At 53.7% G+C, this 25906-nt stretch overlaps 1 protein-coding gene across 1 annotated transcript in view; it reads right to left on the minus strand.

Moving 5' to 3' along the window:
• Positions 1 to 25906, minus strand: part of ZC3H18 (zinc finger CCCH-type containing 18) — a 177613-nt gene that overhangs the window by 137480 nt on the left and 14227 nt on the right. The window contains exon 2 of the mRNA XM_088448005.1: positions 15495 to 16272. Coding sequence (XP_088304131.1) covers positions 15495 to 16259 — 765 coding nt within the window. The 5' untranslated portion in view covers positions 16260 to 16272. The remainder of the gene's footprint in view (positions 1 to 15494; positions 16273 to 25906) is intronic.

Below are 25906 nucleotides of genomic sequence, written 5' to 3' on the forward strand. Positions count from 1 at the left end.
TAGATATTTGAAAGGAGGAATGCAATTGAAAAATTAGCTATATTTACCTTTTGAGAGTGGTCTGTGTTCTAGTCCTAGAGGCCTTAGGCACTGTGCATGTACTTAGCTGATTGGTTAAGGGACCCAGGGCGAGCTTTTACCCCCTGAGGTAGTGTGTGTTAGAATGGGATAAAAGCAGGGCCTGCGAGCCGTGTGTGTGTGTGTGTGTGTGTGTATAACCACCACACATGACTGTTCGATGTCCCTCAACCTACCCATCAGACAACCCACATGCCCTTTCAATGGTTATCAGATTCTGCCACATGCCCCTACATATTCATATTATGCCACACCGTAGTGGTTAAATGCATAGTATGCCAGACAGTATGACCCAAATCCATAGCATGTCACACAGTATGACCAAATTCATACTCATGTGGGATGATGAGTTCTAGAAGTATGTAGGATGATACAAGTGTAACTTGGGGAGGGATGGGGGGAGAGGCACACTTAGGGAGTTTTTCCCTGACTGTTGAACAGGAGTTTTATTGATTAAATTACAGTGGGGCAGCACTGGGGGCAACGAGGAGGTTAGGGGCAGGCAGTACTCAGCACAGTATTTACCTCCTTCTTCCTACTGGGAGCCCAGCATGAGCCTCAGCTTGTCCTTCAGCACCAGGGAGTACAGCTTTTAGCTCCCACACCTCCGGCTTCCCGTGTGCGGAGAGCTGCATCAAGGAGTCAAGGATGGAGCACAGGCAGTTGGAGGGTCCCGGCACCAACAGCATGATGGGGGCAACAACGCTGATGCTGCAGCCGGGAGAGTGATAGGGTGGCTGTCAGGGAAGGGGTGCAGAGCCCGAGGAGGAGGATGCAGAGATGCTGCTGAAGAGCTGACACTGCAGGCGGCATAACAATTGGCTGGGGAGACACTGAAGGAAGCAGGGCGTTTGGCTGGGGAGACACTGAAGGTAGCAGGGCGTTTGGCTGGGGAGACACTGAAGGTAGCAGGGCGTTTGGCTGGGGAGACACTGAAGGTAGCAGGGCGTTTGGCTGGGGAGACACTGAAGGTAGCAGGGCGTTTGGCTGGGGAGACACTGAAGGTAGCAGGGCGTTTGGCTGGGGAGACACTGAAGGTAGCAGGGCGTTTGGCTGGGGAGACACTGAAGGTAGCAGGGCGTTTGGCTGGGGAGACACTGAAGGTAGCAGGGCGTTTGGCTGGGGAGACACTGAAGGTAGCAGGGCGTTTGGCTGGGGAGACACTGAAGGTAGCAGGGCGTTTGGCTGGGGAGACACTGAAGGTAGCAGGGCGTTTGGCTGGGGAGACACTGAAGGTAGCAGGGCGTTTGGCTGGGGAGACACTGAAGGTAGCAGGGCGTTTGGCTGGGGAGACACTGAAGGTAGCAGGGCGTTTGGCTGGGGAGACACTGAAGGTAGCAGGGCGTTTGGCTGGGGAGACACTGAAGGTAGCAGGGCGTTTGGCTGGGGAGACACTGAAGGTAGCAGGGCGTTTGGCTGGGGAGACACTGAAGGAAGCAGGGCGTTTTGCTGGGGAGACACTGAAGGAAGCAGGGCATCTGGCTGGGGAGACACTGAAGGAAGCAGGGCGTTTGGCTGGGGAGATACTGAAGGAAGCAGGGCGTTTGGCTGGGGAGACACTGAAGGAAGCAGGGCGTTTGGCTGGGGAGACACTGAAGGAAGCAGGGCGTTTGGCTGGGGAGAATCACATTCCCACACAGAAGGAGACCAGAGCGAAGCCCATCTGAAGCACAGGTGCGTCAGGGTGGGTGCTCTGTGGACCCTATGGACTTCATAGAAAGACATAAAAGGTAAGTTCTTACCATATCTCTCATTTTCTACTTCAGGGTCCATAGGCTCCACAGGGTGACCTTGGGGATGCCCCAAAGAAGTACCCTCAAGGGTGGGGACGCTCATGAGCTGAAAGGAGAATCAGCCGCCCAAAGGATGCATCCTGAGAAGCAAAGGTATCAAAGGCATAATACCGAAGAAAGGTCTGGACAGAAGACCATGTGGCCGCTTTACAAAGCTGAGCAGCCGAGGCGCCACAGCGAGCTGCCCACGAAGGACCCACAGACCGAGTAGAATGAGCAGTAACAGAGGGCGGCACTGGAAGACCCTCAAGAGTGTAAGCCTCAAAGATCGACATGCAAAGCCACCTAGCCAAAGTTTGCTTATTGGCTGGCCAACCCTTCTTGTGGAAGCTGTAGAGGACAAACAAGGAGTCTGACTTCCGAAGGGAACTAGTACGGTCCACATAAATCCTGAGGGCACGTACCACATCCAATGAGGCCTCACCAGCAGAGAGGTCTGGGGAATTTAAGGCCGAGACAATAATTTCCTCATTAATGTGGAAACTAGAGACCACCTTTGGAAGGAAACCAGTGAAAAACCAGAAATGGGAAACGACGAGAGAGACCCCAAATCTGACACTCTTCTGGCAGAAGCTATAGCCAGAAGAAAAACTGTCTTAGCAGTGAGCCTTATGAGATCCACTAAGTCCAGGGGTTCAAATGGAGGGCCCTAAGGACAACAGCCAAATCCCAAGACGCCACAGGAGGGACAAAGGGAGGCTGAATGTGAAAGACCCCTTGAAAGAAAGTGCGGATATCAGAAAGAAGAGCGATCCTTCGCTGGGACCACACTGAAAGAGCAGAGACATGCACCTTCAGTGACGCAAGGCGGAGACCAAGGTCCAAACCCGACTGCAGGAAAGCCAAAACTCTGGATACCCTAAACACTTGGGGGTCGTAACCTCTGGGACGACACCATTCAAAGTAGGTATGCCACACCTGTGGTAAATCCTGGCAGAAGCAGGTTTCCGTGCTCTGAGCACGGTGTTAACCACCGAGCCGGAAAAAAACTCTTGGACCTTAGGAGGGATGTCTCAAGAGCCACGCCGTCAAAAACAGATGACCCAGGTCCGGGTAAAGACAAGGACCTTGAGGCAACAGCAACGGAGTGTCGATGGAGAGATTCTGAAGATCCGAGTAGCAACGACGTCTGGGCCACGCTGGAGCCACCAGCAGGACAGTGCCACCTTCTTGCTTGAACTTCCGAAGTGCTCGAGGAAGAAGGGAGATTGGAGGAAACAGATACGCAAACTGGAAGGTTCAATTGACTGACAGAGTGTCTACCAAGAGAGCCTTGACGACTCTTGTCCTGGACCCGTACACTGACCGTTTGTGATTGGGTCGGGAGGCCATGAGGTCCACGTCCAGAAGGCCCCACCTGTCCACTAGGAGCTGAAACCTCTTGGTGAAGAGACCATTCCCTGGGATGCACGTCGTGATGGTTGAGGAGGTTCCAATTGAGAACTCCTGGAATGAACACTGCCGATATGGCTGGTAGATGGCTTTACATCCACGTAAGGATGCATGACACCTCTGACATTGCCGCCAGACTTCGAGTTCCTCCTTGATGGTTTTTGTAAGCCACGGTCGTGGCGTTGTCTGACTGAATATGTACCAATATGTTGATTGGTAGAGCAGACTCCTCTGGTGTCCACCGTCCGTGGAAGGAGTGTGGACACGTCACTGCGCCCCAACCCCGGAGACTGGCGTCCGTTGTAAGAAGGACCCAGTCCGGAATCCAAAAGGGCGCCCCTTTATGAGGTGGGCTGACTGCAGCCACCAAGTCAGAGATAAACATACCTCCGGAGAGAGTACCATCGTTTGTGTCCTTCTCCGATGTGGTAATCCATCCCAACTGGAGAGGATCAATTTCTGCAGAGGCCGGGAATGAAACTGGGCATATTCCACCTTCTCGAACGTCGACACCATGGACCCCAGTAACTGCATGGCTGAGTGTATGGACACTCGGCAACTGTGGAAGCCTCTGCGCACTCGCGTCTGCTAAGTGGAGATTTTGTCTGTGGACAGAAGAATCCTTTGCTGTTGGAAATCCAACAGAGCTCCCAGATGGAGCATCCTTTGAGATGGGATCATGGAGGACTTCTTTAAAATTTATCAACCATCCATGCAACTGTAGTACAGATATTGTCAGCTGTAGGTGGTGGTGAAGTACCTCTGGAGACCCCGCCAACAGCAAGAGGTCGTCCTGGTATGGTAACAGGAGCACCCCCTGTAGCCGCAGATGGGCTGCCATTACCGCCATAATTTTTGTAAACACCCGAGGTGCAGTGGAGAGGCCAAACAGCAGGGCCTGAAACTGGAAATGTTGTTGTGACACAGCAAACCTGAGAAAACAGTGGTGAGCTGAAGCAATCGGAATATGCAGGTATAAATCCTGAAAATCGCCAGCTTCCATAGCCAGCATAATGGAACGTAGAGTTACCATCCTGAACCAAGGTACCCTGAGAAACTTGTTCAGGGACTTGAGATTGAGGATAGGCCGGTGGGATCCATTCGGTTTTTGAACCAGAAAAAGGCTGGAATATTAACCCGTTCCCCTCCGGGATAACGAGACCGGTACTATGACCCCTATCTGAAGAATGGATTGTACTGCCTTTTGAATAGCCAAGGCCTTGTCCTTGTTGGACAGGAGGCCTGTGCAGAAGAACTGATGGGGAGGCCATCTGCGGAGAAAGAGGGCGTACCCCCGAGAGACCACTTCTCTCACCCAGCTGTCTGTAGTAATCTGACACCAGCGCTGGGCGAATTGAAGAAGTCAGTCTCCCATCCTGGGATCCCCCAGGGAGAGGCCTGCCCCGTCCCATTAGGCTGAGAGGTTGTCGTTAGGCTTTGCAGCTGGACATCTCGCACTCTAGGCTTGTTTCTTAGGCTTGGTAGTTATCTTGGTGGTAGATGGCTTAGGAAAGGACTGTGTTCTAGCCTTACCTGGGGCCCGATAGGTCGGAAAGGACAAAGTCCGCAACCCCGAGGAAGCAGGAGCAGATGGCAGACAAGCCGACTTAGCTGCTGCCAGTGTATCCACTATTTGGACCAAATCCGGGCCGAACAGGACCGTACCACTATAGTGTAAACACTCCAAGCCCTACTTGGAGTCCGCATCTGCTCTCCAAGAGCGAAGCCACAGGGAGTGGCGAGCCACAAATGCTGCCGTAGAAATCCTGGCATTCAATAAGCTGACATCCAAGGCCGCTTCATTTATATAGTTAGCTGAATCTCGCAAGTTGCCCACCAGATTCAACTGCTCCCTGGTCGCATCTGAAGAGAAGGACCCCTCCAGGGTGTTTGCCCGGTATTCCATAGCCCGAGCCACCCAGCAGGTAGCCATAGCTGGTCTGCGCGCTGCACCTGAAAGGGAATAAATGGACTTCAGGCAAACCTCCACCTTCCCATCAGTGGCATCCTTCAGGGATGATGTGGAAGGCATAGGGAGAGTGGCGCTTTTAACCAAGCGCGTGACGTGTGAATCCACCGCCGGTGAAGTTTCCCATTTTGAAAAATAGTCCTCAGCGAAGGGATAAGCATGGGCCAGACGCTTCTGCGGCTGGTAACGCTTCCCAGGATTTTTCCATGCCACCTCCAGATGGGACACCAGCTGGTCGGACAAAGGAAATATGGCCGTGGTTACCTTTACAGGCTTAAAAACGGCATGTCTAGACGTAGGTGCTTGAGGATCGTTCTCCTCTATAACCAAGGCCGCACGGATAGCTTGTATCAGGGACTTAGACTCCCTCTCCAATGTAGAGGAGTCAGAGTCATCCGGGAGCACCCCATCTTCAGATTAGACCTCGTCATCATCATACAGAGTAGATTGGGATGACGGCAAAATTCTTTTAGCCGGTCTGCCCTGAGGGGCCTCCTCTTGTCGCACTTCTACGACATTTTGCAATGCAGTATGAACCCAATGGGGAGATGGCACCTGCATGGGTGCAGCCGCCTGGAGCAAGCTGTGAGAGGGCAGAAGCTGCTGCTGTGTAAACCCCAGGGGGGAAAAAACACAGGAGGGGCAGCTAAAAGTCCCGCAATGGCCGCAAGTGCTTGTGCAAAGAACGCCCACAGAGGCTCCTGCGGATTGGAAGGGACCTTAGAGGGACCTAGGGGGAGCACAGCACCTCAAACATAATCCCTCCAGTACCATGTCACCCACCCCGAAAGCGGTTGTAAATATTTTACAGGACAGCAGGGCGGGAGCCAAATTAGGCATATCACTCTCACTGCCAGACATAGTGAAGAGGATACCAAAATACTGTATGTGACCCCCGACACAGAATTAACAGACTGAGGGTGTACCCTGCCAACACCTGTATTAGGGCTCAGAGAGAAAGAACAGGCACAGGGAAAGTAAAATGGCTGACAGTAAGAGGGTGAAACTCAGACAGACAGCACTAGCATACAGTCACATACAATGCAGAATAATAACACCTGCACTAAATCGCACTTACTGGTCAACTACGCAGACTTAGCCTCTTGTAGGACACACTGACCACCGTCCAGGAGGAGAGGTATGAAGGGGGACCTGGGCTCCGCACCGCCTGCTGCGATCTGCGACATTCAGCCAGGAAGATGGCCGCCAGAGATCACCGAGGGGGCGGATCCGTAGGAGTGAAAAAGCCACAGCCAGACCGCGGTGGAAAGGCGCACTGTGCAGCGGGGAGGAGCCGGCTATTAGATAGGGAAGGCTGCCTCCCCTGGCCAACGTTTAACCCCTGGGACACTGGAGCGTTCCACAGAACTTAACTGCGTGGTGCCCGGATGACTCCCATCATCACCGATTATTATTACATTTTATTTATAGGGCGCCACAAGTGGTCCGCAGCGCCGTACAAACAGTAAAGGGTACACAGAACATTACAATACAATAACCAAAATATAAACAGAACACAAGTAACAATTAGCAACACAATTCTCCATACACAGTACAGCTGTGAAGGTGAAGGCTGTCATAGGAGTGCTAGAGAAGAAGGCTGTAAGACAGTGGGGAGGAGGACCCTGCTCCTAGGAGCTTATAATCTTATGGGGGGCATCCACTACAAGATCTGAAAACGACTGCACGATTACGACATTGTAATCGTACAGTCGTTTGTCAGTCGTGTGATGAGCCTGCACTGAACGAGCAGACGTTCAGTGCAGGGTCATCCATCATCTGTAAACATGCTGAGCCTGACGATATCGTCAGGTTGACCAGCGTGTTTGCACGATGATAGATGTCTAAAAGACAAAATTTTCAAACGATGTTTGAACGATTATCGAACGATTTTATCGTTATCGTTCAACGTTATCGTCTAGTGGATACCCCCCTTTACACCTATACTCCAAGGTCTCCCTGTGGAGCCTATGGACCCTGGAGTAGAAATATACATTTCCACAATTCTACAACTGAACAGCTCCGCTCTGCATCATCTTCCTGCTGTAGCGCTGGATATTAGTTACTTACAGTGCAGTGCGACCAAATATTAAATAGAACATGCTACAATGTATTAAACCATTTCCCAAACACTGGGGACTAGACTGTAATGGCACTGCAGCCACCGGTCAGCTGCAGCAGGTATTACCAGTGTACAGTCTACATCATTACATACAGAGGACACATTAGGCACAAAGCACCACCAGACAGCGGTCAGCTGCAGCAGGTATTACCAGTGTACAGTCTACATCATTACATACAGAGGGCACATTAGGCACAAAGCGCCACCAGACAGCGGTCAGCTGCAGCAGGTATTACCAATGTACAGTCTACTCTACATCATTACATACAGAGGACACATTAGGCATAAAGCACCATCATACAGCGGTCAGCTGCAGCAGGTATTACCAATGTACAGTCTACATCATTACATACAGAGGGCACATTAGGCACAAAGCACCACCAGACAGCGGTCAGCTGCAGCAGGTATTACCAATGTACAGTCTACATCATTACATACAGAGGGCACATTAGGCACAAAGCGCCACCAGACAGCGGTCAGCTGCAGCAGGTATTACCAATGTACAGTCTACATCATTACATACAGAGGGCACATTAGGCACAAAGCGCCACCAGACAGCGGTCAGCTGCAGCAGGTATTACCAGTGTACAGTCTACATCATTACATACAGAGGGCACATTAGGTACAAAGCGCCACCATACAGCGGTCAGCTGCAGCAGGTATTACCAGTGTACAGTCTACATCATTACATACAGAGGACACATTAGGCACAAAGCACCACCAGACAGCGGTCAGCTGCAGCAGGTATTACCAGTGTACAGTCTACATCATTACATACAGAGGACACATTAGGCACAAAGCACCACCATACAGCGGTCAGCTGCAGCAGGTATTACCAGTGTACAGTCTACATCATTACATACAGAGGGCACATTAGGCACAAAGCACCATCATACAGCGGTCAGCTGCAGCAGGTATTACCAGTGTACAGTCTACATCATTACATACAGAGGGCACATTAGGCACAAAGCACCATCATACAGCGGTCAGCTGCAGCAGGTATTACCAGTGTACAGTCTACATCATTACATACAGAGGACACATTAGGCACAAAGCACCACCACACAGCGGTCAGCTGCAGCAGGTATTACCAGTGTACAGTCTACATCATTACATACAGAGGGCACATTAGGCACAAAGCACCACCAGACAGCGGTCAGCTGCAGCAGGTATTACCAGTGTACAGTCTACATCATTACATACAGAGAGCACATTAGGCACAAAGCACCACCACACAGCGGTCAGCTGCAGCAGGTATTACCAGTGTACAGTCTACATCATTACATACAGAGGGCACATTAGGCACAAAGCACCACCAGACAGCGGTCAGCTGCAGCAGGTATTACCAGTGTACAGTCTACATCATTACATACAGAGGGCACATTAGGCACAAAGCGCCACCAGACAGCGGTCAGCTGCAGCAGGTATTACCAGTGTACAGTCTACATCATTACATACAGAGGGCACATTAGGCACAAAGCGCCACCAGACAGCGGTCAGCTGCAGCAGGTATTACCAGTGTACAGTCTACATCATTACATACAGAGGGCACATTAGGCACAAAGCACCACCATACAGCGGTCAGCTGCAGCAGGTATTACCAATGTACAGTCTACATCATTACATACAGAGGACACATTAGGCACAAAGCGCCACCAGATACGGTTGGAAACCACCCACCTGTGGGCATTTCCAATTGCATTCATTGTACCCAGTGCCACTGGGAAAGATATTGTGCGTGTTACCAAACTGGACATTAATTCTGTCACTGTGCCAATATAAATATAATTTCATCACTAACTTTTATCATTTAAAAAGAACATATATATGCTCTGTACCACAAGAGACCACTAACATCCATGGAGGGTGTCCCACAGGGGCATACAGCCGCACACTAAATGCAGGGTACTCAGCATACAGCCGCTGGTCACGTTCTCTGCACCTCACATCGGGGGGGTGTAGGAAACTTGTCATACTGACCAGCACCTTAAGGTGCACTCACACGCTCAGCAGTCCTGGTCCTCTAAAGGAAATCTTCACAAATAACGATTTCATTTCAGGGGTGGAGGCGTTTCCTGATGGGGAAATATAACTACAAAATTAATAAAATGATTTACGGTCTCCAATGTTACCCAGCACAGTGATCCCGTCATGGCTGACAGACACAGGAGCGTCAGCGTAGTTATCAGGCTGGCCTGCTTCAGACTGCTGGGGGCGCTGAGAACATAACACTGGTGCAGGCAAAAGCGCATTTCATAGCCAACTGTACCTGCGTGCAGCACCGACAAATATAACTTAATAATACTATATTCCGCATGGTAAAACTCAGACTAGTGCTTTCGTTGAACCATCCACAGGATGGCTACATACCAGTCAGTGCGCTGTGTGACAGGTGAGGAATGGGATACTACCAGTCAGTGTGCTGTGTGACAGGTGAGGAATGGGATACTACCAGTCAGTGTGCTGTGTGACAGGTGAGGAATGGGATACTACCAGTCAGTGTGCTGTGTGACAGGTGAGGAATGGGATACTACCAGTCAGTGTGCTGTGTGACAGGTGAGGAATGGGATACTACCAGTCAGTGTGCTGTGTGACAGGTGAGGAATGGGATACTACCAGTCAGTGTGCTGTGTGACAGGTGAGGAATGGGATACTACCAGTCAGTGTGCTGTGTGACAGGTGAGGAATGGGATACTACCAGTCAGTGTGCTGTGTGACAGGTGAGGAATGGGATACTACCAGTCAGTGTGCTGTGTGACAGGTGAGGAATGGGATACTACCAGTCAGTGTGCTGTGTGACAGGTGAGGAATGGGATACTACCAGTCAGTGTGCTGTGTGACAGGTGAGGAATGGGATACTACCAGTCAGTGTGCTGTGTGACAGGTGAGGAATGGGATACTACCAGTCAGTGTGCTGTGTGACAGGTGAGGAATGGGATACTACCAGTCAGTGTGCTGTGTGACAGGTGAGGAATGGGATACTACCAGTCAGTGTGCTGTGTGACAGGTGAGGAATGGGATACTACCAGTCAGTGTGCTGTGTGACAGGTGAGGAATGGGATACTACCAGTCAGTGTGCTGTGTGACAGGTGAGGAATGGGATACTACCAGTCAGTGTGCTGTGTGACAGGTGAGGAATGGGATACTACCAGTCAGTGTGCTGTGTGACAGGTGAGGAATGGGATACTACCAGTCTGTGCTGTGTGACAGGTGAGGAATGGGATACTACCAGTCAGTGTGCTGTGTGACAGGTGAGGAATGGGATACTACCTGTCAGTGTGCTGTGTGACAGGTGAAGAATGGGATACTACCTGTCAGTGCACTGTGTGACAGGTGAGGAATGGGATACTATCGGTGTGCTGTGTGACAGGTGAGGAATGGGATACTACCAGTCAGTGTCCTGTGTGACAGGTGAGGAATGGGATACTACCAGTCAGTGCACTGTGTGACAGGTGAGGAATGGGATACTATCGGTGCGCTGTGTGACAGGTGAGGAATGGGATACTACCTGTCAGTGTGCTGTGTGACAGGTGAGGAATGGGATACTACCAGTCAGTGTGCTGTGTGACAGGTGAGGAATGGGATACTACCAGTCTGTGCTGTGTGACAGGTGAGGAATGGGATACTACCAGTCAGTGTGCTGTGTGACAGGTGAGGAATGGGATACTACCTGTCAGTGTGCTGTGTGACAGGTGAAGAATGGGATACTACCTGTCAGTGCACTGTGTGACAGGTGAGGAATGGGATACTATCGGTGTGCTGTGTGACAGGTGAGGAATGGGATACTACCAGTCAGTGTCCTGTGTGACAGGTGAGGAATGGGATACTACCAGTCAGTGCACTGTGTGACAGGTGAGGAATGGGATACTATCGGTGCGCTGTGTGACAGGTGAGGAATGGGATACTACCTGTCAGTGTGCTGTGTGACAGGTGAGGAATGGGATACTACCAGTCAGTGTGCTGTGTGACAGGTGAGGAACGGGATACTACCAGTCAGTGTGCTGTGTGACAGGTGAGGTACGGGATACTACCAGTCAGTGAGCTGTGTGACAGGTGAGGAATGGGATACTACCAGTCAGTGCACTGTGTGACAGGTGAGGAATGGGATACTATCGGTGTGCTGTGTGACAGGTGAGGAATGGGATACTATCGGTGTGCTGTGTGACAGGTGAGGAATGGGATACTACCTGTCAGTGTGCTGTGTGACAGGTGAGGAATGGGATACTACCTGTCAGTGTGCTGTGTGACAGGTGAGGAATGGGATACTATCGGTGTGCTGTGTGACAGGTGAGGAATGGGATTCTATCGGTGTGCTGTGTGACAGGTGAGGAATGGGATACTATCGGTGTGGTGTGTGACAGGTGAGGAATGGGATACTATCGGTGTGCTGTGTGACAGGCGAGGAATGGGATACTATCCATGTGCTGTGTGATAGGTGAGGAATGGGATATTATCGGTGTGCTGTGTCACAGATGAGGAATGGGATACTATCGGTATGCTGTGTGACAGGTGAGGAATGGGATACTATCGGTGTGCTGTGTGACAGGTGAGGAATGGGATACTATCGGTGTGCTGTGTGACAGGTGAGGAATGGGATACTATCGGTGTGCTGTGTGACAGGTGAGGAATGGGATACTATCGGTGTGCTGTGTGACAGGTGAGGAATGGGATACTATCGGTGTGCTGTGTGACAGGCGAGGAATGGGATACTATCAGTGTGCTGTGTGATAGGTGAGGAATGGGATATTATCGGTGTGCTGTGTGACAGATGAGGAATGGGATATTATCGGTGTGCTGTGTGACAGATGAGGAATGGGATACTATCGGTATGCTGTGTGACAGGTGAGGAATGGGATACTATCGGTGTGCTGTGTGACAGGTGAAGAATGGGATACTATCGGTATGCTGTGTGACAGGTGAGGAATGGGATACTATCGGTGTGCTGTGTGACAGGTGAGGAATGGGATACTATCGGTGTGCTGTGTGACAGGTGAGGAATGGGATACTATCGGTGTGCTGTGTGACAGGTGAGGAATGGGATACTACCAGTCAGTGTGCTGTGTGACAGGTGAGGAATGGGATACTATCGGTGTGCTGTGTGACAGATGAGGAATGGGATACTATCGGTGTGCTGTGTGACAGGTGAGGAATGGGATACTATCGGTGTGCTGTGTGACAGGTGAGGAATGGGATACTACTTTTCAGTGTCCTGTGCGACAGGTGGGGAACGGGATACTACCTATCAATATGCCATATCAATGAATAAACGAGGACCTGTAGAACATCACAGTAGACAGAAATGTGTAAAATATACAAAATATAGATGTATTCACGAGCATATAATTATCATTTTGTACTATCCTGGGGGGATTTGACCATCAGAGCTGACAATCTAAGCGAGGTGCAAGTGACAACACCAACCCCTGGAGGGTCTAAGGGGGCGATTTAATTCAGTGCGATGTGAATAGCGACCGAAAGGAGTTACGGAGCTATTGAATTCAGTCAGAGAACGCCTGTTGCCTGGGTGTTTAGTCGCGCTGACCGGCATTCTCAGACTAAAAGTGCCAGCCACGAGGCTGTTAGCGCCGTGGGACGCAGGAAAACAGCATAGCGGCCGGTACTTTAGTAGGATCTCTGCTCCGCACCTCAGGAGGTTGCTAGAAGAAATCCTGTAGTCGGACTACACAGCGCAGTCAATTGAATCGCTCCAGGAACTCCTTCCCGAGGCTATTGGACATGGCGCCGAATTGAGTCGCCCCCATTGTGTTTAAACCGCAATCACTTAAATACGTTCTGCCCATGGGAGACCCTTTATCCTAATCAGCTGCTGTGACGCAGTGTTTATGATGGTCCTGACCCAGCACCAAATCTGCTGCATTGAATGTTTCTGAACTCATCTTACATCTTTATCTACTAAGTATCCTGCTCAGAAACCAGTTAGATATGGAAAACCCCAGGCAGTAAAAGTTAGACAATACTCCGGATCCATTATTGACTTTCATTACTAATCGTGGCGGTTATAGACGTCTCTTTGTGCAAATTAGGCTCTCATTGGTATTACACTAGCACCAAATATTCATTAGCAGCTAAGTCTGTGTAAATTGGGGTGCATTGTGCACTTACACCTCTTTATGGAACCGTTGCTTAGGAAAGGGGGATATGCAAGCATTGCCCGAGGGATGCAATCGGGAAACCGGCTGACGTGATCCCGACAGCCGGCTTCCCGACTGCTTTATCCCGGCGTGGGTTAAATGACAGGTGTGTATATCTAGACGCCTGTGATTTTCCCGACGGCGGGAGACAAGCGCACGATCGAAGGGATGCCTGGCGCCGCGAGCGAACAGCTGCGGGGGGGGGGGGGTTTAGGTTTAGAGCACCTGGGGGGGACTTAGGGGTAGGCACCCCCCCAGGGGACTTAGGTTTAGACAGCGGGGAAGGAGGGGTTAGGATTAGGCACTTGGGGGGGAGGGGGGGGGGGAGGTTAGGGGGGTTAGGTTAGTTATTACTTACCTAAGGACGATCGGCATTTCGAGCGCTGTCGGGACCTGTTCATCTGTCGGACTGCCGCTGCCGGGAATCAAACTCCATACCGATTCCATTGCCCGAGTACAGTCATTGGCGTTGGAACGGGGAGGGCGGCTCGTCTACCTCCCCCAAACATTTCAAAAGAGCGGCGGGCACAGACTGTCAGGGCTTTGCGGCTTTATAGCAATAGGCTGCACGGCCCCTGTACCACATGGAGGAGGTGTAATGTGTGGTCTTTAATGTTAGAACACCGCACATTACACTTCCTCCTCCGTGCGGTGCAGGGGTTGTGCAGCCTGTTACTATAAAGGCACAGCCCCTGACAGACCCCGGCTGCTGCTTAGGTAAGAGGGGGGACGGTGCCGGAACGATTTTATGTTGCCCCCCCCAAACATAAAATCGTTGCAAAGCCCCCGGGTACAATAGGCATAAAATTCCCATCAAATTTTTAAAAAATTTCGAAGACCACGGATATTTGTACTAAACGGAATTGAATTAGTACTTTAATATGAAATTGTATCTAAACGTCCTTAACATGGTAAATGCATTCGTATTTATCAACGACACTGTACAGAGACTGTTATGTATTTGATACTTCATTAAAGTACATAGGGGTCTATGTACTAAGCCTTAGAGAGGGATAAAATACCAACCAATCAGCTCCTGTCACTTTACAGGCTGTGTTTGAAAAATGACAGATAGGAGCTGATTGGTTGGTACTTTATCTACATCCACTTTCTCTCTCCAAGGCTTAGTACATAGACCTCTATATTGTTTAGTGTAAATTAAGGCTATACTACTACCACCGTCAAGTCATATCTCCTCGCATGAACCAGACCCATCGGTTACCCCGGCTGAATAATACGCATCTTGCGCCTTTCTTTTAGACCCATCTTACACAAAACACTGAGATTGCACTGACGTGTTAAAACACACTTTAAAAGAACAACATACATCTACAGTGCGAACGGCTTACAGGGCAGCACACACACACACACACACACACACACACACACACACGTAACAATACATACAGTACATGCAAATACTTTACTCCATCCAAGAGGGACATAAAGCTCTGAGTCTTCATCCAATCTCTCACCTGTCCCGTTCCTTCCCCAAATCACTCTCCTGCCCCTGTGTCTCCCTCCAACAAGACTTTGGACGCCTTACATGCATTCCACTGGCCATACTGAATGGCGCAGCGAAGTTTCAATGCCGGTAGGAAGACACGCAGCCAGTTAGTGACTGAGCTTATTCAGGACGCCATTGCCACTAGAGAAGAATGATCATCTTCTAGTCTGGATGTTGTGGCCCCACGGCTAAGAACCGCTGCCCCTTTTTTCTCTATTTGTACCCCTTTAGTACCGTCTCTATCACCTGGAGGTGTTACTATACATACAGCACATCCTACAGAACACACGCTGATCTGTTAGTAAAGCCCTAATATTTCATATGGTACATACCACTGCAGGTACTTGGATACACCAATAGTTATTTCCTTTAGGCTTGTGTTGCAATTGCAAATTAAAGGGACTAAGATGAATGGAGCTATGGACATCGACTGATAAAATACGGGTAATAAATTGGCAGGAAAGGAAAAAAAACAACTCACATCAATCTCCCCCTCATCAATTTCTCCATCATCTTCCTCTTTCTTTTTCTGATTGTCGTTCTTCACATCCAAGAGGGACTCTTCCTTCTCTTTGTCGTCTTCATCATCGGCTCCGAGCTTCTCTGTGTCGTCTTCCTGGTTAGGACCTGTTGGTTCCTCTGGCACCTCCTCGTCATAATCCAGTTCATGCTCATCCAGTTCTCGTATGACAGAGGAGGCTTCATCAGGTAGTTCATTTGGTCCCTCATCACCTCCCTTATTGATAACGGGAGACTGCTGCATGTCTCTGGTCTGCTCGCCATCGGAGCCTGGAGACTTCACCACACTCACATTGTCCTCTTCATCAGAACGAAGGGGAGACTTAACAGAACGTCTCTCTTGTTCTCCTGAACCAAGAGGTTGTTCAGATGTGTCCTTTGTAAAAGCTTCTAAGGCAGCTTTCCCATCTGGAAAGGCATTGGAGACAGTTCTTTTGTCTGTGGTGGCCTCAGAGATGGGCTCCGACATGGCTTTTTCCTCCAGGGCAGATTTTGGGGACAGGTTATTGTTTGAGAATGGGGAGGTGCGATCTCCCAAGACAGATTCTGGTTCCACAGTATCAGGTGACGCTTTATTGTCTAGAATATCAATAGTGCTCTCCTCCTCTTCATCCAACTCATGGTGCGGAGTGTGATCTCGGTCATCATCCTCCTCTTCATCGGTGAGGTCAGGCAGGATTTCTTCAGGAGAAAGCGGGTCCCGTTCAGGACTCTCTGCTGCAGCCATCAGTCAAAAGTACCTTTAAAATAAAAAAAAAATGTAAAAGTACTGGAGTACAAATTAAAAGGATCAGACCACTCTATCCCAGGATATGGGAAGGCAAAAAAATGAAATGCAACCTGATAATGTCTTACATATACGAATAAAAACAAAAAAATCTTTTGTTTGAAGAGAATAGCGATGACTTTTGAGAGCACAAAGACATCTATAATTATGTTACTTGCTGTGAAAGTAAGAAAGTGGTCTCACAGCTGGATGAATGAACCTTTTTCTGTATTATGCCCAGGATACATTCCGAACGGCCAAAGCTGGACCCCTTCACTTACAGTATGGGGGGGGGCAAACGCCGGTGGTCTGTATCCAGTGCACTAAGGACCTCATTCAGAGCCGGACGCTATTTTGCGCTCACTCGTTCAGAAAAAAGGGGTGGCTATTCAAATGAACCGTTCGCTCTTTGCGGTCTGTTCACGCCTCTTGGTCTGAACGAGCGAACCAAACATGCGGTCGTTTTTTGGAAAACTACGCCCCCTGGCCGCTCGCATCCTACGTCATGTCCGCTATTTATTAGATTAATCGAGTACATCGACCAGCGTATGAACTGCTCGCTATTCTTGTGGTTGGTTTTTCCTACCGCAATCTTGCGAGCAGTTCTGACTATAAAATAACCCAGTGACGTGGTCAATGACGCTGCTGTATTAATTATGCACCCCCATAAATCGCCCGTTTTGACCTTTAAGCACGCCTGCGTTCGGATCTCCACTCCCCGTTTTCAAGCACCTTCCCCTGTTACCACCCACATACGCCTCCTCCTGTCACTCAAAATAGCAGGCATTCGCTATTTAGCGAACAAACGATTTTTGGCCGCACTGACTGGTTTGCGCAAGCGTATTACGATCCATATGCATGCGCAGTTGTGCAAACATCGCTCGGAACAAACGAGCGGCCGCTTACGAGCGGCTCTGAATCAGGCCCTAAGCTACATTCAATGTATGATGGATGTAAATGCAACTTTTATTATAATAGAGGTAATTGGCCTCTATGGCTAATGCATCTCCCAAAGTCCCGGGGACCTACCAGGAGCCCAACATGTTTAATGGCACAGGGGATAAATTTACCATAGAGACTGCCTATCGATTAGATGTGCCGGCCATGTGGGAAACAAAGATAAAATGGTTGAGTCTTCACAAGCATGTAGTCTTGAAGAGAGATAGATATATATATATATATACACATACATGCACACACATATACACAGGTGTTTCTGGTCACATCTGATGTCTGCTACAGTAACCATGTCATGCATGGAGCTCCAAGTACGGATTATTTATATGTAGGGTATTCAGCGTTTTCGCTCCAAGACCTTAAGAGCTCACACACATGGACACCTATTTTACGGTCAGCCTCACCTGTGGTTGCTGCAGCTTGCAAGTCTATAAAATTAGTGATAATTTATGGCAAACACCATGTACATATAAATCGACAAATCACTTGAAGGTTTCACAGACGAAGATCGTCCAGACTGATCTCAGCATGGGCACAGAGCACCTGTGTGTATCCACCCATAGAGAAAGCGCAAGAGAGCAGCAACCCCCGCTGCATTCCTCCAGTCATACAGACACGAATGGCCCACATGTGGTTCTTTCACGCCTATGAAACAGCGGTTAAATGGTTCCTACACACCTGCGTTTGCCTAGCTACCCCCGTTACTTCCCCCCAACGCTGCCTACCTGCCACTCACTTTCCAAGTGAATCCTCTGTGCGAGCGTTCTCACACAGAAATCTCAGCACGTGTAATGGCTAACAGTCGCTCTATCTACATAAACATCGGCACGCATACAAATCTGAATCAGGCCCACTATACACTAGACATTGGCCGAGATCCGTACACACCGCATTTTTTGAACGATTCCAAAATTACGTGATCATCGCATGTGTGGCACACGCTATATCGGGAGACTATACTAAGCAATGTGGGTCGGGCTCTGGTAAAGTGTACACATTAAACAACTAGCGGGTCAAAGACACTACCTGTCTGGTCTGCACAAAAATTATATAGTGTGTGCCAAGCTTAAAGTGTCTCCTCCAGAGGGAAGGGCAACAGTCAGGGGGGGGGGAGGGGCGGGGGTCTCCTACAGAGGGGAGCAGCTGCAGTCACGGATGGGGGTCTCCTGCAGAGGGGAGCAGCTGCAGTCACGGGGGTCTCCTCCAGAGGCTAGAGCAACAGTCACGGGGGTCTCCTCCAGAGGGGAGAGCACCAGTCACGAGGGTCTCCTCCAGAGGGAAGGGCAACAGTCACGGGGGTCTCCTCCAGAGGGGAGGACAATATTTAGAGGGTCTCTTCCAGACGGGAGAGCAACAGTCACGGGGGTCTCTTCCAGACGGGAGAGCAACAGTCACGGGGGTCTCCTCCAGAGGCTAGAGCAACAGTCACGGGGGTCTCCTCCAGAGGGAAGGGCAACAGTCACGGGGGTCTCCTCCAGAGGGGAGAGCAAGAGTCAAGGGGGTCTCCTCCAGAGGGAAGGGCAACAGTCACGGGGGTCTCCTCCAGAGGGAAAGGCAACAGTCACGGGGGTCTCCTCCAAAGGGGAGGACAATATTTAGAGGGTCTCTTCCAGAGGGGAGTGTAACAGTCACGGGGGTCTCCTCCAGAGGGGAGAGCACCAGTCACGAGGGTCTCCTCCAGAGGGAAGGGCAACAGTCACGGGGGTCTCCTCCAGAGGGAAGGGCAACAGTCACGGGGGTCTCCTCCAGAGGGGAGGACAATATTTAGAGGGTCTCCTCCAGAGGGAAGGGCAACAGTCACGGGGGTCTCCTCCAGAGGGAAGGGCAACAGTCACGGGGGTCTCCTCCAGAGGGAAGGGCAACAGTCACGGGGGTCTCCTCCAGAGGGAAGGGCAACAGTCACGGGGGTCTCCTCCAGAGGGAAGGGCAACAGTCACGGGGGTCTCCTCCAGAGGGAAGGGCAACAGTCACGGGGGTCTCCTCCAGAGGGAAGGGCAACAGTCACGGGGGTCTCCTCCAAAGGGGAGGACAATATTTAGAGGGTCTCCTCCAGAGGGAAGGGCAACAGTCACGGGGGTCTCCTCCAGAGGGAAGGGCAACAGTCATGGGGGTCTCCTCCAAAGGGGAGGACAATATTTAGAGGGTCTCTTCCAGAGGGAAGGGCAACAGTCACGGGGGTCTCCTCCAGAGGCAAGGGCAACAGTCACGGGGGTCTCCTCCAGAGGCAAGGGCAACAGTCACGGGGGTCTCCTCCAGAGGCAAGGGCAACAGTCACGGGGGTCTCCTCCAGAGGGAAGGGCAACAGTCACGGGGGTCTCCTCCAGAGGGAAGGGCAACAGTCACGGGGGTCTCCACCAGAGGCTAGAGCAACAGTCACGGGGGTCTCCACCAGAGGGAAGGGCAACAGTCACGGGGGTCTCCTCCAGAGGGGAGAGCAAGAGTCACGGGGGTCTCCTCCAGAGGGAAGGGCAACAGTCACGGGGGTCTCCTCCAGAGGGAAGGGCAACAGTCACGGGGGTCTCCTCCAAAGGGGAGGAGAATATTTAGAGGGTCTCTTCCAGAGGGGAGCGTAACAGTCACGGGGGTCTCCTCCAGAGGGGAGAGCACCAGTCACGAGGGTCTCCTCCAGAGGGAAGGGCAACAGTCACGGGGGTCTCCTCCAGAGGGAAGGGCAACAGTCACGGGGGTCTCCTCCAAAGGGGAGGACAATATTTAGAGGGTCTCCTCCAGAGGGAAGGGCAACAGTCACGGGGGTCTCCTCTAGAGGGAAGGGCAACAGTCACGGGGGTCTCCTCCAGAGGGAAGGGCAACAGTCACGGGGGTCTCCTCCAGAGGGAAGGGCAACAGTCACGGGGGTCTCCTCCAGAGGGAAGGGCAACAGTCACGGGGCTCTCCTCCAGAGGGAAGGGCAACAGTCACGGGGCTCTCCTCCAGAGGGAAGGGCAACAGTCACGGGGGTCTCCTCCAGAGGGAAGGGCAACAGTCACGGGGGTCTCCTCCAGAGGGAAGGGCAACAGTCACGGGGGTCTCCTCCAGAGGGAAGGTCAACAGTCACGGGGGTCTCCTCCAGAGGGAAGGGCAACTGTCACGGGGGTCTCCTCCAGAGGGAAGGGCAACAGTCACGGGGGTCTCCTCCAGAGGCAAGGGCAACAGTCACGGGGGTCTCCTCCAGAGGCAAGGGCAACAGTCACGGGGGTCTCCTCCAGAGGCAAGGGCAACAGTCACGGGGGTCTCCTCCAGAGGGAAGGGCAACAGTCACGGGGGTCTCCACCAGAGGCTAGAGCAACAGTCACGGGGGTCTCCACCAGAGGGAAGGGCAACAGTCACGGGGGTCTCCTCCAGAGGGGAGAGCAAGAGTCACGGGGGTCTCCTCCAGAGGGAAGGGCAACAGTCACGGGGGTCTCCTCCAGAGGGAAGGGCAACAGTCACGGGGGTCTCCTCCAAAGGGGAGGAGAATATTTAGAGGGTCTCTTCCAGAGGGGAGCGTAACAGTCACGGGGGTCTCCTCCAGAGGGGAGAGCACCAGTCACGAGGGTCTCCTCCAGAGGGAAGGGCAACAGTCACGGGGGTCTCCTCCAGAGGGAAGGGCAACAGTCACGGGGGTCTCCTCCAAAGGGGAGGACAATATTTAGAGGGTCTCCTCCAGAGGGAAGGGCAACAGTCACGGGGGTCTCCTCCAGAGGGAAGGGCAACAGTCACGGGGGTCTCCTCCAGAGGGAAGGGCAACAGTCACGGGGGTCTCCTCCAGAGGGAAGGGCAACAGTCACGGGGGTCTCCTCCAGAGGGAAGGGCAACAGTCACGGGGCTCTCCTCCAGAGGGAAGGGCAACAGTCACGGGGCTCTCCTCCAGAGGGAAGGGCAACAGTCACGGGGGTCTCCTCCAGAGGGAAGGGCAACAGTCACGGGGGTCTCCTCCAGAGGGAAGGGCAACTGTCACGGGGGTCTCCTCCAGAGGGAAGGGCAACAGTCACGGGGGTCTCCTACAGAGCTGCAGTCATGGATGGGGGTCTCCTGCAGAGGGGAGCAGCTGCAGTCACGGGGGTCTCCTCCAGAGGCTAGAGCAACAGTCACGGGGGTCTCCTCCAGAGGGGAGAGCACCAGTCACGAGGGTCTCCTCCAGAGGGAAGGGCAACAGTCACGGGGGTCTCCTCCAGAGGTGAGAGCACCAGTCACGGGGGTCTCCTCCAGAGGCGAGAGCACCAGTCACGGGGGTCTCCTCCAGAGGGAAGGGCAACAGTCACGGGGGTCTCCTCCAGAGGGAAGGGCAACAGTCACGGGGGTCTCCTCCAGAGGGAAGGACAATATTTAGAGGGTCTCTTCCAGAGGGGAGAGCAAGAGTCACGGGGGTCTCCTCCAGAGGGAAGGGCAACAGTCACGGGGCTCTCCTCCAGAGGGAAGGGCAACAGTCACGGGGGTCTCCTACAGAGCTGCAGTCATGGATGGGGGTCTCCTGCAGAGGGGAGCAGCTGCAGTCACGGGGGTCTCCTCCAGAGGCTAGAGCAACAGTCACGGGGGTCTCCTCCAGAGGGGAGAGCACCAGTCACGAGGGTCTCCTCCAGAGGGAAGGGGCAACAGTCACGGGGGTCTCCTCCAGAGGTGAGAGCACCAGTCACGGGGGTCTCCTCCAGAGGCGAGAGCACCAGTCACGGGGGGTCTCCTCCAGAGGGAAGGGCAACAGTCACGGGGGTCTCCTCCAGAGGGAAGGGCAACAGTCACGGGGGTCTCCTCCAGAGGGAAGGACAATATTTAGAGGGTCTCTTCCAGAGGGGAGAGCAAGAGTCACGGGGGTCTCCTCCAGAGGGAAGGGCAACAGTCACGGGGCTCTCCTCCAGAGGGAAGGGCAACAGTCACGGGGGTCTCCTCCAGAGGGAAGGGCAACAGTCACGGGGGTCTCCTCCAGAGGGAAGGGCAACAGTCACGGGGGTCTCCTCCAGAGGGAAGGGCAACAGTCACGGGGGTCTCCTCCAGAGGGAAGGGCAACAGTCACGGGGGTCTCCTACAGAGCTGCAGTCACGGATGGGGGTCTCCTGCAGAGGGGAGCAGCTGCAGTCACGGGGGTCTCCTCCAGAGGGGAGAGCAACAGTCACGGGGGTCTCCTCCAGAGGGGAGAGCACCAGTCACGAGGGTCTCCTCCAGAGGGAAGGGCAACAGTCACGGGGGTCTCCTCCAGAGGCGAGAGCACCAGTCACGGGGGTCTCCTCCAGAGGTGAGAGCACCAGTCACGGGGCTCTCCTCCAGAGGGAAGGGCAACAGTCACGGGGGTCTCCTCCAGAGGGAAGGGCAACAGTCACGGGGGTCTCCTCCAGAGGGAAGGGCAACAGTCACGGGGGTCTCCTCCAGAGGGAAGGGCAACAGTCACGGGGGTCTCCTCCAGAGGGAAGGGCAACAGTCACGGGGGTCTCCTCCAGAGGGAAGGGCAACAGTCACGGGGGTCTCCTCCAGAGGGAAGGGCAACAGTCACGGGGGTCTCCTCCAGAGGGAAGGGCAACAGTCACGGGGGTCTCCTCCAGAGGGAAGGGCAACAGTCACGGGGGTCTCCTCCAGAGGGAAGGGCAACAGTCACGGGGGTCTCCTCCAGAGGGAAGGGCAACAGTCACGGGGGTCTCCTCCAGAGGGAAGGGCAACAGTCACGGGGGTCTCCTCCAGAGGGAAGGGCAACAGTCACGGGGGTCTCCTCCAGAGGGAAGGGCAACAGTCACGGGGGTCTCCTCCAGAGGGAAGGGCAACAGTCACGGGGGTCTCCTCCAGAGGGAAGGGCAACAGTCACGGGGGTCTCCTCCAGAGGGAAGGGCAACAGTCACGGGGGTCTCCTCCAGAGGGAAGGGCAACAGTCACGGGGGTCTCCTCCAGAGGGAAGGGCAACAGTCACGGGGGTCTCCTCCAGAGGGAAGGGCAACAGTCACGGGGGTCTCCTCCAGAGGGAAGGGCAACAGTCACGGGGGTCTCCTCCAGAGGGAAGGGCAACAGTCACGGGGGTCTCCTCCAGAGGGAAGGGCAACAGTCACGGGGGTCTCCTCCAGAGGGAAGGGCAACAGTCACGGGGGTCTCCTCCAGAGGGAAGGGCAACAGTCACGGGGGTCTCCTCCAGAGGGAAGGGCAACAGTCACGGGGGTCTCCTCCAGAGGGAAGGGCAACAGTCACGGGGGTCTCCTCCAGAGGGAAGGGCAACAGTCACGGGGGTCTCCTCCAGAGGGAAGGGCAAGAGTCACGGGGGGTCTCTTCCAGAGGGGAGAGCAAGAGTCACGGGGGTCTCTTCCAGAGGGGAGAGCAAGAGTCACGGGGGTCTCCTCCAGAGGGGAGAGCAACAGTCACGGGGGTCTCCTCCAGAGGGGAGAGCAACAGTCACGGGGGTCTCCTCCAGAGGGAAGGGCAACAGTCACGGGGGTCTCCTCCAGAGGGAAGGGCAACAGTCACGGGGGTCTCCTCCAGAGGGAAGGGCAACAGTCACGGGGGTCTCCTCCAGAGGGAAGGGCAACAGTCACGGGGGTCTCCTCCAGAGGGAAGGGCAACAGTCACGGGGGTCTCCTCCAGAGGGAAGGGCAACAGTCACGGGGGTCTCCTCCAGAGGGAAGGGCAACAGTCACGGGGGTCTCCTCCAGAGGGAAGGGCAACAGTCACGGGGGTCTCCTCCAGAGGGAAGGGCAACAGTCACGGGGGTCTCCTCCAGAGGGAAGGGCAACAGTCACGGGGGTCTCCTCCAGAGGGAAGGGCAACAGTCACGGGGGTCTATTCCAGAGGGAAGGGCAACAGTCACGGGGGTCTCCTCCAGAGGGAAGGGCAAGTCACGGGGGTCTCCTCCATAGGGGAGAGCAACAGTCACGGGGGTCTCCTCCAGAGGGAAGGGCAACAGTCACGGGGGTCTCCTCCAGAGGGAAGGGCAACAGTCACGGGGGTCTCCTCCAGAGGGAAGGGCAACAGTCACGGGGGTCTCCTCCAGAGGGAAGGGCAACAGTCACGGGGGTCTCCTCCAGAGGGAAGGGCAACAGTCACGGGGGTCTCCTCCAGAGGGAAGGGCAACAGTCACGGGGGTCTCCTCCATAGGGGAGAGCAACATTCACGGGGGTCTCCTCCAGAGGGAAGGGCAACAGTCACGGGGGTCTCCTCCAGAGGGAAGGGCAACAGTCACGGGGGTCTCCTCCAGAGGGAAGGGCAACAGTCACGGGGGTCTCCTCCAGAGGGAAGGGCAACAGTCACGGGGGTCTCCTCCAGAGGGAAGGGCAACAGTCACGGGGGTCTCCTCCAGAGGGAAGGGCAACAGTCACGGGGGTCTCCTCCATAGGGGAGAGCAACAGTCACGGGGGTCTCCTCCAGAGGGAAGGGCAACAGTCACGGGGGTCTCCTCCAGAGGGAAGGGCAACAGTCACGGGGGTCTCCTCCAGAGGGAAGGGCAACAGTCACGGGGGTCTCCTCCAGAGGGAAGGGCAACAGTCACGGGGGTCTCCTCCAGAGGGAAGGGCAACAGTCACGGGGGTCTCCTCCAGAGGGAAGGGCAACAGTCACGGGGGTCTCCTCCAGAGGGAAGGGCAACAGTCACGGGGGTCTCCTCCAGAGGGAAGGGCAACAGTCACGGGGGTCTCCTCCAGAGGGAAGGGCAACAGTCACGGGGGTCTCCTCCAGAGGGAAGGGCAACAGTCACGGGGGTCTCCTCCAGAGGGAAGGGCAACAGTCACGGGGGTCTCCTCCAGAGGGAAGGGCAACAGTCACGGGGGTCTCCTCCAGAGGGAAGGGCAACAGTCACGGGGGTCTCCTCCAGAGGGAAGGGCAACAGTCACGGGGGTCTCCTCCAGAGGGAAGGGCAACAGTCACGGGGGTCTCCTCCAGAGGGAAGGGCAACAGTCACGGGGGTCTCCTCCAGAGGGAAGGGCAACAGTCACGGGGGTCTCCTCCAGAGGGAAGGGCAACAGTCACGGGGGTCTCCTCCAGAGGGAAGGGCAACAGTCACGGGGGTCTCTTCCAGAGGGGAGAGCAAGAGTCACGGGGGTCTCTTCCAGAGGGGAGAGCAAGAGTCACGGGGGTCTCTTCCAGAGGGGAGAGCAAGAGTCACGGGGGTCTCCTCCATAGAGAAGAGCAACAGTCACGGGGGTCTCCTCCAGAGGGAAGGGCAACAGTCACGGGGGTCTCCTCCAGGGGGAAGGGCAACAGTCACGGGGGTCTCCTCCAAAGGGGAGGACAATATTTAGAGGGTCTCTTCCAGAGGGAAGGGCAACAGTCACGGGGGTCTCCTCCAGAGGCAAGGGCAACAGTCACGGGGGTCTCCTCCAGAGGGAAGGGCAACAGTCACGGGGGTCTCCTCCAGAGGCAAGGGCAACAGTCACGGGGGGTCTCCTCCAGAGGCTAGAGCAACAGTCACGGGGGTCTCCTCCAGAGGGAAGGGCAACAGTCACGGGGGTCTCCTCCAGAGGGAAGGGCAACAGTCACGGGGGTCTCCTCCAAAGGGGAGGACAATATTTAGAGGGTCTCTTCCAGAGGGGAGCGTAACAGTCACGGGGGTCTCCTCCAGAGGGGAGAGCAAGAGTCACGGGGGTCTCCTCCAGAGGGAAGGGCAACAGTCACGGGGGTCTCCTCCAGAGGGAAGGGCAACAGTCACGGGGGTCTCCTCCAAAGGGGAGGACAATATTTAGAGGGTCTCTTCCAGAGGGGAGCGTAACAGT

The sequence above is a fragment of the Taudactylus pleione genome, unplaced genomic scaffold (assembly GCF_031769625.1).
Source record: "Taudactylus pleione unplaced genomic scaffold, aTauple2 ptg000447l, whole genome shotgun sequence".
In the NCBI taxonomy this organism is placed as follows: Eukaryota; Metazoa; Chordata; class Amphibia; order Anura; family Myobatrachidae; genus Taudactylus; species Taudactylus pleione.